This window comes from Mycetomoellerius zeteki, unplaced genomic scaffold (genome assembly GCF_001594055.1).
Source record: "Mycetomoellerius zeteki isolate Tzet28-1 unplaced genomic scaffold, Tzet1.0 scaffold241, whole genome shotgun sequence".
In the NCBI taxonomy this organism is placed as follows: Eukaryota; Metazoa; Arthropoda; class Insecta; order Hymenoptera; family Formicidae; genus Mycetomoellerius; species Mycetomoellerius zeteki.
Window position 1 is genome coordinate 99,465 of NW_017257218.1, and position 10,788 is coordinate 110,252.

The window sequence follows — 10,788 nt, forward strand, 5'->3', positions numbered from 1 at the left end:
AAATTCTACATAACCAGTTTCGGCTGCACGATTGAGCCCTCTTCAGATACAATTTACATAGATTCAATATACAATAAGTTACGAAAAAACGTATATTAAAAATGTTCGGATATAAAATTCTAAGCAGATCATACGCCATTCGTTAACCGTGTCTCTTGAATATCTAAATAAAGTATGAAGTCTTATTATAAAAATATGAACATATAAATTCTAACAAATAAAAACTTACCAAAAACCATGTGTAAATTACTTTAAAATTTCTCGGAGAAAAACGGATGTGTGTGGTATAAGCCATTCGTAGGCACAAAGAGAACATAGCGCTACAATTAGAAATATACTATCTCACACATACGATCGTTGATACAAATCGACACATACTGAGAAAGGAGACGGATTGTCAGTAACAAAAAGTCAAAGTTTATTTATAATAGGTAATATAATAATGTACGCCTTGTGGAGACCTTCCGTGTCAGTTTGTAAATTCAAACTAACGGTCTGCTTTTTAATGTTGAGCATCTCGGAAGTTAGGCGTTTTCTGTAGCAAGGTTCTTCATCCAAAACTCTTACGTTGTCCCATTGAAAGTCATGGTCATACTGTAATCTATGCTCAGTTATAACCGATCGAGTGGATGTATTACATTTGATGTGGTTACGATGCTCCGCAATTCTAGTTTTTAATTGCCTGCCCGTCTGGTCCACGTATGATGCATCACAATTATTGCACGAGATCTTATAAACTACATTTCTTTTTGATGTGGGGAGAGCACTTATCCTTTTGAAGCTTGATATATTTTCCTATCTTATTAGGACTACGAAATGACACCCTGATGTCGTTATTGTTGAGCTTAAATTTCTCTGTATGAAGTCATCTTATCCGAAACGATAAGAATCCCCGAAATGCGGTAAGTAGAATTTAATGTATTTTTCAATGATAATGTAACAGTACAGGGTTCGCCAAAAGTCCCGGGCCGGCTGAATATTTCAGAAAATATGCATTTTTGAGAAAAATGTTTCAGACAAAAGTTGTAGGGTTTAAAAAGATCTATTCACTGATATCACATCTGCTTGACTTTGGGTGGCACCACCAAGGTCAGGTCAAGGTCAAATTAATTTTTTTAAATGGAACACCCTATTTTTGACGCCAGAATTTAATAACTGGTGTCAAGAGCTTTCTAAAACACTATAATAAAGTTATTTTTCATTAAGTACTTTTCGAGTTATAAGGCTTGAAAGTTACAGTACCGCCGATATTAGCATTACGCAAGGTGTCCGATCGATGGCTAAAATCTCTTGAATGTTGTTCAGGATCATGTCCTGGATAACATTTATCAAGATCAAAGTCATTGGAGATCGTACCTGTTATTTTCATTTTTGCACTAAGAATTCATTTTTACGTAAATCACAATAGAGACCGTAAAGGCCGGTAGCGAATCCAATATTATACGCCGCCTACAATGAACAGTAGCAGTAGAGACTCTAAACATATCGGGAGTAAGCTGGTTTTCCAGCTAAGCCATTAATGGTTAGTCGATGAACGTCAAATCGATGTTAATTTAACGTCTGATTGACGTTAATTCTATATTGATCGATCATTCACTTGGATTTCAACCATTTCGCTTACGGACTTACTCTACGCTCTGTTACATCCCTAGCTACAAGTGAATGATCGATCAATACAGAATTAACGTCAATCAACGTTGAATTAACATCGATTTGACGTCGAGCGACGTTGAATCAACATCGATTTGACGTTTATCGACTAATCATTAATGGCTTAGCTGGAAAACCAGCTTACTCCCGACATGTTTACAGTCTCTACTGTTCATTGTAGACGGCGTATAACATTATGCGTGGTCTACAATGGGCAGTAGCAGTAGTGAATTAAGGAGTAGGTGCAGAAATCGACTAATCGTAGTTGATTATCTTTCTCACATTCGATTATGATTGGTTGATTTCTGCGTCTACTCCTTAATCCACTACTGCTACTGCCCATTGTAGACCACGCATTAGATTCGCTATCGGCCTTACAGTGTCTATTGTGATTGGCCAATTCGCTTACCGATTACGTCTTATGGCCTTACGTTTTTCTATGTGCTCCCGGCTTGAAGCCCATGGCACATACAAAAACGTAAGGCCGTAATACGTAAGCAGTAAAGAAATCGTAAGATTGGATTCGCTACTGGCCTTACGGTCTCTATTGTGATTGGCCAATTCGCTTACTGATTATGCTTACGGTCTTACGATTTTGTATGTGCCATGGGCTTTATACATCGCTCGACGAACCGTAACAGCATACGTACTCAACGGATTTTCAAACTCGATTTTCTCGAAAACTAAGCAGAAAATTGAAAAATTTTATTCTATATATTTGTTTTACTTTTTTATAAGGAATCACATCGTGCCCGCTTTTATTCGGCCGGACCCTGTATATATTGCAGATCACTATACAGGATTTCGTCACATAAGTTTATAAATATTTTTCTTAGGACTTTTTGCTTTAAAACTAAAAGTTAAATTGTAATTTGAAAGTTAGAAATTTGATATTTTTGCCTGAGATTATTGTTGTTCTCTTTGACGTAATTTTTCTCAAAATTGTGATGTGATCCGATAGACAAATTTGAATAACAATTTCATGTTCAGCAGCCACACAAAGATATATCGTGAAAGTAACTATCCAGACAGCATTTATACGGCACAGTAATTGTACGTTGCGGAGTCGTAAAGCTCTGAAACGCTGTTACACTCATGTGAGACATCATGTGTTGAAATTCGTGAAGTCATATGAAACAAATTATGTAAACAGCATGTTAACCGCATATTGCCAGCACGTTAACTTTATAGCTAACACACAGTTACGTTGTAGCAACTATGTTGACTGCACAATGAATAATACAAATTCTGTCTTTTTGGAACAGCACGCTAAGCACACAATCCTGTTACGGCGTATAAAATTTTTATTAGTTTTCATTCTTGGAGCCCAATTATGGAAATTCATCTCATCATTATTGGCTGCGTTCAACAGACCTAAGTGTTGAATCTGCTGAACGCAGACATTTTATCAAAGAAAGAAATAAAATTTTTAACTGAGAAGTCTCATCATACTGCGCCTTTCCGATCGATCCTATTCGATGTGGTTTTTTAAATATGAGAAATTGAACTTCGCTGTGTCCCTCTAGTGGTGATGTTGTGCACTACTTGAAAATTGGACATATAGAATATTTTTCTGCACGAAACTTGTCACGCGTAAAAGCGCCGTGCAATTTCAAAGTTATAACGCACAGTTTTGTTTTAATGCTGACAATGCGATCGCGCATGGGAGAAATCTACGTGTGAGCTTAGAACGAGCACATGAATTCGGTAAGAAACCCGACACGCGTAACAGCACCGTGCGTTTTTAAAGTTACAGTACGCAATTTTGATTAAATGCTAGCACTGTTAATTTGAAGCAGTAACTAAAATCTGACAACATTGACTTGCACAATGCCAGTACGATATCTAAACTACTAGAAATCACAGTCTGTTCAGCTGTGACTTTTGCACGTTTGGCTATTTGGATATATTCACACCCGTATTGAAAAATGATGTTGAGCAATGTTATTATTTTCAACATAAGAGACAAGTTGTGCATAAAATAATTGTGCAATGTTATAGCATGAAATTTATTAAAAATATCAGTTGGCTTATTCATATCGCTGTTGTATAGAATAATACGTCTATCTAATGTAAACGCCATATTTATCTGGAAACATGAGTGAATAGAATGACATAGATACCGATGACATAGGACAGTCTGACAAGATATCGATGAACCACAGGTACAGAATGCGCAAAGATTTCTTTTTAGATACGAAGATGAAACCATTAGAACAAATGGACAGAAGACATATCAGTAAAGTTACGTTTGGCCAGGTACAAATGAGAACACCACAGCAATAGCTGATCTATTTGGGCCTAGTGTATCTAAAGACCCTATCTAAAGAAGAAAATGGAGTTTCCTGGATGGAGCCCTACGGGGAGAAAATCCCTGCAAGGATCTCGGGGAGGACTCTAAAGTTGTGCCTTACACGGCCTTCTGGATCTCTCTTTTAAAAAGGTCTGAAGGTTGATGTGGGCGAGTTTTTAATGGGCAGGCAATCTGGACGGGTTGCTAAGCAATTCGTTCAGATCGAATCCCACACCACCCCAGAGTACGTACGAGCCTTGGAATGCTTTTGGAAGCTCCTCCCATTTGTATAGAGGAACTTTGTACAAATGAAAAGTATATAAGAACTGAACGCAAGTTCTCGTGTTGCAGTTCCAAATTCTTGCCGAGCGAAATTACCTCGATCGAGATCGTTGAACGAGCAGTATCTCGTACGTACGAAATTCCATAAAACTAAATTAATAACTAAACAGATAACAATTGAATAATTAAAGAAACAACGTTGCATTGCAATTATAATTTAACATTAAATAATAACTGATAGGTTATTGAGTTAAGTATTTATTTATTTCTTCTTTTCAAATAGTTTTGAAGCGCTTTTTCTAAATTTTTCTAGTTCTACAAAGTGAGAAAAGATGAAATTTCCTGCAGTGATCATTTGTTTACTTGCTGTTGCATGTGTACGAAACACTATGTCGCATGTGAGCAGGCAGATCAGACAGGTACCAACGACACTACCGGCACCAGCGGTACCGAGCACAAATTATAACAATACACAAACTCCCTACCCCTATCCTACCTATCCGGTCTATCTGAGCAATGTGAATCAGATCGGGCAATCTACCGCTCCGGTAACGAATGTGCCTCAGACTATTACTACTATATCACCATCTACCAACAGTACCAGCTTGTTGGATACTTCCACCAGTAAATCTTTCCTTCAGCATGCCAGGACTTATGGCATCTATGCGTTGCAAGTGTTGATGGTAGTTCTTCTCGGTACATCCTTATTAAACTACATTTGTTTGCAATGGCCTATCTGCGACAAAGTCTTTGGAGAAAACAACTTTTGGAAAAATAACAAGGTAAAACAGAATATATTCATTTATTCATTTTTTTCTTTTTGGATAGATCTCAAAACACTTTCAAAATTTGAATAATTATCATCCATCTTTATCATAACGGATAAATCTTAATAAGAACTTAATTTATAAATTTAAAAAAATGTTGATCTTGAACCGAGAAATTTTTGACTTTTTTTCAAAATAATATTGGTATTTATTTAACACGATGTTTATTGAACAAATTTTTAGAGCGATTTCTTTAAAGATGTATCCCCCATAGCAAAAATCGTCATAATTACGTCACAATCATTATGGTTATGTCATGGTGATGTGCGAATGTCTTTGTAACATGTGTTATTTTGTTATGACAATCTAACAGTGACATCATATCTTCTTCCTGACTATTGTGACTGTATTGTGACATGAATGTGATCCTTTGCTATTAGGGATGTGTCACATTTCGAAGCATTATTAAAAATATAAAATTTTCATAGATTGTTCTACTATTAGGTCTGAGTATCTGTATAAAATTTGTGTTTAATTCTCTTATTGGTTTAAATATTTAATTTTTTTGTTTGCCTTGATTTTTATGTAAAATCGTGTTTTGTAGTACTTATTTGCAAATTTGATGAGGCATGTTCTTTAAAATAACTTTAAAAAGTAAGTGAACCCAAATTTTTCCCGAATATTTATTAATTTTATTAGTAGAGGGAGACCGGGGCTAAGCTGGCATTTGAATTTTGAGTGGCAAAAATATATCTTACGAGTTACCAATTTATATTGTAGATAACATCTCGTGTGTCTTCTTTACCAACGAAGTTTGGTTAGTTTAGGTTCCGCGTTATTATGTTTAGGTAGCCAAACGTGTTTTTGATAGTCAAAAGTAATTTTTGAGATTTCATTTTCCGAGATCACATCATCTTATGTGTATATAGATGAAATGAAGTTGCAAACACCAAAATTTTTTATTGCCATCTTGTAGTCTTATAATCACTCTATAAAACGCTAATAATCATTTGACTAAAATCGTTTATTTTGTTATTGAAATTTGCAATTGAAAAAAAAGTGTCTACTTAGCTTCGGTCCCCCATATATATAAAAATTTGATTTAATTGTAATGTTACTTCCTTATCAAATTTGTAAGTAAGTATTATGAAGTGCGATTTTACATAAAAATCAAGGTAAATAAAAAATCATGTAATTTTTAAACCAATAAAAGAATTGCGATTAAATTTTACATAGATAGTTAGCATCAAACAATCTATGATATTTTTAGTAATGCTTTGTGATGTGACGCATACCTTAATTATATTAAAATTTGAATTAATTATTTTTCTTTTCTCAAAAACCACTTAATAACAAAAGTAATAATAGAGTGTCTATGAAAAGGCAATGAGCTTAGCACGCTAACAGTGCAACTAAATCTAAAAGTAATAATAATAATAAGAGCGTAATCAATCAATGTTATTTTATTTATGTTCCCGTAAATCTTCGATCAGAATTAATTGATTTTTATATTGCTTATGCCATATTTATATTTCGTTAATTATACAGAATAATTCTTAATTCTAATGCACCGCGAATAGACAAATAATGTTAATTATTTTTATGAATAATGAATGAATATGCAAGTGTGAGTTTCGATATTTATTTAAGAAGTTTTTCAATTAGGAGACTTAAACACAGTGTGACACAAGAGTACTCTGTATAATGTTATTTGTTGTTTAAAAGAACTGCTACATTTTTAACACTCTGAAATTGTTTTATCTATTCTAAATAGTTGATAGCCATGTATTTGATACACTTTAATTCTAGCAACGGAACACAGTCATACACTGTATGATACATACAGTCGACTTGTAGTTAAAACGTTGCTTAGTCTTTTTACTTTACCACCATAGTGAAATAAAGGAAAAGGTCTCATACAATACATGTATCAAAATATTAATTATCGAATGAAATTTTGAAACTCTTATCAAAATATTACTCCTAAAAAAATAACGAAATGTAAAAATTTAGTATCGTGAGGTAAAAATGACGACAATTGAACACAGTATCAACTTATGTCATAGTTGGAAAGCACGAAATCGTATACTGTGTTATACAGTGTCTGCTTGTGTACGTTGCTAGAAAGCATCCTTTTCGACTGCGTAAATTTATATGTTGTGTCGTAGAAAGCACACTGTGTTGAACACTGTGTCACTTTGTATTGCCCATGTCTCTTGCTAGAAAGCTCCCTTAAATAATTACCTGTAGACTTAATGATTTGATTGTTTGCGCAGACAAGACGTTTGAACCGTGCGTACGTGACGTCGAATTACTTGGATGATATCAGCTCGGCAGTCTTCAAAGCGATGGACTATTATAATAAACAACAAGATTAGGGATTGATTAAAAATAAATAATAAAAATAAATAATGCGAATACTTTTTAATACTATTTATGTATTTTTTCAGTTTTATTATTATTCTTTTACTATATTTTTCACATTTAACGTCTAATTTATTTATCATTATTTTGTATACTTTTTTACAATCCTTTATATAATTTTTTAAGTACTTTATACAATCTTTTTATAGTGTTATATCTATGTTTGTATTTGGCTTTTTTGTATTGCGAGGAAATTTTATACGTGTCAGACGATGATATTCGCATAATGATATATTTGTACACAAAACATTTTCATTATAAATGATATCAATATGAAGCATTTCTTGTCAATTTATATTTCTATTTGACGGCGTCATCACGAATAAGTGTTTAATGTCTATAATTCCCGCATCCTGCACACGCTCACAAAGCATGATATCATTTTTAATTGTCGGGAATTTTTGTTTGTTTTAAAATCAATGCGGTTGTTTCCCATATATTCACTTGAACGTCGTCACGCTTGATTGTGTTATCGAACAATCTTGCCAGGTGATACAAAATTCTAGGTATTCCGAAGTCTCTCTTAGTAGAAATATTAACGTCACACATAAGTCACCGTTACGCGTTCTTTGGTTTTATAGCTATAAAGGAGAACATTAAGGAGCAACACTAGAAGTTAATTAAATATTTAATTAGACAGTTAAATATCTATAATTAATGGTTTAATATTTCATTTTTATGATTTTGTCTTGATTCTTTTTTTTTAATAATTAACTTATATGCTGAGAAAGAGTTAATACAATCGAAACATTTATATTAATTTATTATTCTTTTTACATTTATTTGAGAATAAATATATTTTTACTTTATCTAATTCTCGATTTGCTCGTATTATCTTTCTTTAATTGTTTTTACATATAACCAATTTGTTTTACATGTAACCAACTAATAATTTATTTTTTGCGAATATATTAAACAATGTCATTGTATTTTTTAAATGTATATTTGTAAATAATTTTTAATTCCTTTACATTTATATTATATCTCTTTGTACACACACACAGAAATCTGAGTAGAATTTAAAAATTAAATTCGATTACTCTCAGCTTAATTGCGATTGCATTCCCATGGTTACAACAGAAACCTTTTAATTTATTATTATTATTATTATTCATAAACACTATTACTTAATCTTTTATTATTATTTATTGTTTTCAAAAATCTCCATCTTAGCAGCTCATTTTTAGTTACATGTATAATTGTAGAACCTGAAATTTCCTTTATCACGAGATTCTTTTCTCATTTCTACACGATTCCGCAGAAGTTTGATAATGCATACGTATGTATTACTTGTGCACATGCTAGTGTTATCAATATATTTTAACACGTGTAGAGAATCGTTTGCGATCCTGAGTCATGTTCACTGTTTCCTCCTCCTGTTGGTGCGATTTCCCCGCGCGTCTCTCTGCGCTCGCGTGTTGCTGCGTATTCCCACTACTCTTTCTCGCGGATGGGTTCTATAATCCATTGGATCGTCAGATGCTGACCGGTTTTGATCTGTACACTGGTCATAGCGCAACCGGTCTGCTCACCGGGCGCATTATAAAGTAAAATCACGAAAATCACGTACGTTAAATTCGTAAATTCTATCCGCAGAGGCTACAAGTCCTAACGCAAGATTGCGCAGTGATTTATCGATTATGTGGCTCCAATTGAGTAAGTAATATATCTTCTTATTCATAACATATTAGTAGATTTCAGAAATTTATATTCTTTTCAACTTTTTTCTGAAATTATTAAATGATGACAGAAATGTAATAATAAAGACCTATCTTACTATTAATCGGATAATATTTGTTCAAATGCAATATCTCAACTAATTGCCTAATTAAAATAATTACACTCTTCAAATTTGTTATTCAAAAATTTAAAAATCCCTGCATTCCGCGATTGGAAAATATAAAGTTTTTAAATAAGTTATGAAATTATTTTAATGTGCTGTTAAAAAAATCTACATTAAAAAATTAAATTCTATCACACGAAATTTTACAAAAAAATGTGAAAGCTAAATGTAAAAGTAAAAGGTACAATGAGTTCGAAGACTAATATAAAGATTCTTGAAATTGGCTTTTTTTGCAGACTACAAAAAATTGAAGGTTCTGTTTGTTAGATGAGGTTGCTGACCACCAATAAAAATGCGGTTTCCGTTCGGATAAGCATTAATGTGGTCACTATTAATGGTTCATATCTAGGAATGTACGTTGAAATTGTGAATTATACAAAACACGAATTATATATACAATACACGTTTGAAACTAGAAATTTATTATTAGGCACATAATCGTATAAAAAATTTTTAGAAACAAATATAATTTCTTTAAATATTGACAAAAGAATCGTTAATAAAAAAGAATAACTTCGCTGGATAATAAAGTAATTTAACATAAAAAAAACTTAGATAGCATAAAACTTAAGGATATTTAATACCTATTTTTAAATTAGTAGAAATTTAATACAAATTTTACGGGTTGTATTATTACATCTGACAATGAGTATCTATGTAAAATTTGAGCATAATTCTTTTATTGTTTAAAAGTTATTTAATTTTTTTGTTCGTCTCGATTTTTATGTAAAATAGCGTTTTATAATATTTATTTACAAATTTTATAATAAAGTAATATTAAAAATTAAAATTTTATATATTAATAAAATATTAATAAAAGTAATAAAATATTATTTGCACAAGTAATAAATATTTTTGTAAAAGTTTAATTTAAACTAGTGAAATCGTTGTCATTATCCCAAAAATGTAATTGTGTTACTATGAACGATACTCAAAAATAAATGTAATGTTGTCACCCATTCGTTACCGAAAAAAGTAACTTGTAATGATAATGATGTGTGTTACAAGTAATGCATTATAAATACTTGCTAACCCTGCATATACAAGGTGTTTGGAAAGTAATGAAAAATCTTTCGCATAAAGGCATAATGGACTACACTGAGAAGAAAAGTCTTCTACCATTTTACAATTTTCGCAATAGTTAACAAGATATTAATTAATAAAAATTATTGAAAATTGGTCTCCAATAATTTTTTACTCAAATAATATTAATTTTACAGAAAAACTGTAAGAGACAAAAATTATTTATTTTCTTCTCATAAGATTCTGAGAATTTTTTCAGAATTTTTTCAAAATTTTTTAATACCGTATTTTCTCATGTTGGTAAAAATAAGAAAATGCAGTACTAAACAGTTGATAAAAAATTCTGAAAAAATTCTTAAAGCTTTATGAGTAGAAAATAAACAATTTTTGTCTCTTTCAGTTTTTCTGTAAAATTAATATTATTTGAGTAAAAAATTATTGGAGACCAATTTTCAACAATTTTTAGTAATTAATATCTTGTTAACTATTGCGAAAATTGTAAAATG

The 10,788-nt window shown here is 31.8% G+C and overlaps 2 protein-coding genes across 2 annotated transcripts in view; both read left to right on the forward strand.

Moving 5' to 3' along the window:
* Nucleotides 1-4,557: 4,557 nt before the first annotated feature.
* On the forward strand, nucleotides 4,558-7,370 carry LOC108723452 (uncharacterized). The gene is made up of 2 exons (XM_018449233.1): nucleotides 4,558-5,007; nucleotides 7,269-7,370. The coding sequence occupies exons 1-2, from the start codon at nucleotides 4,558-4,560 to the stop codon at nucleotides 7,368-7,370; spliced, it is 552 nt and encodes a 183-aa protein (XP_018304735.1).
* Nucleotides 7,371-8,878: 1,508 nt separating this feature from the next.
* LOC108723453 (uncharacterized) overlaps nucleotides 8,879-10,788 on the forward strand; it is an 18,969-nt gene continuing 17,059 nt past the window's right edge. The window contains exon 1 of the mRNA XM_018449234.1: nucleotides 8,879-9,072. Within this exon, the coding sequence (XP_018304736.1) occupies nucleotides 9,057-9,072 (16 nt within the window). The 5' untranslated portion in view covers nucleotides 8,879-9,056. The remainder of the gene's footprint in view (nucleotides 9,073-10,788) is intronic.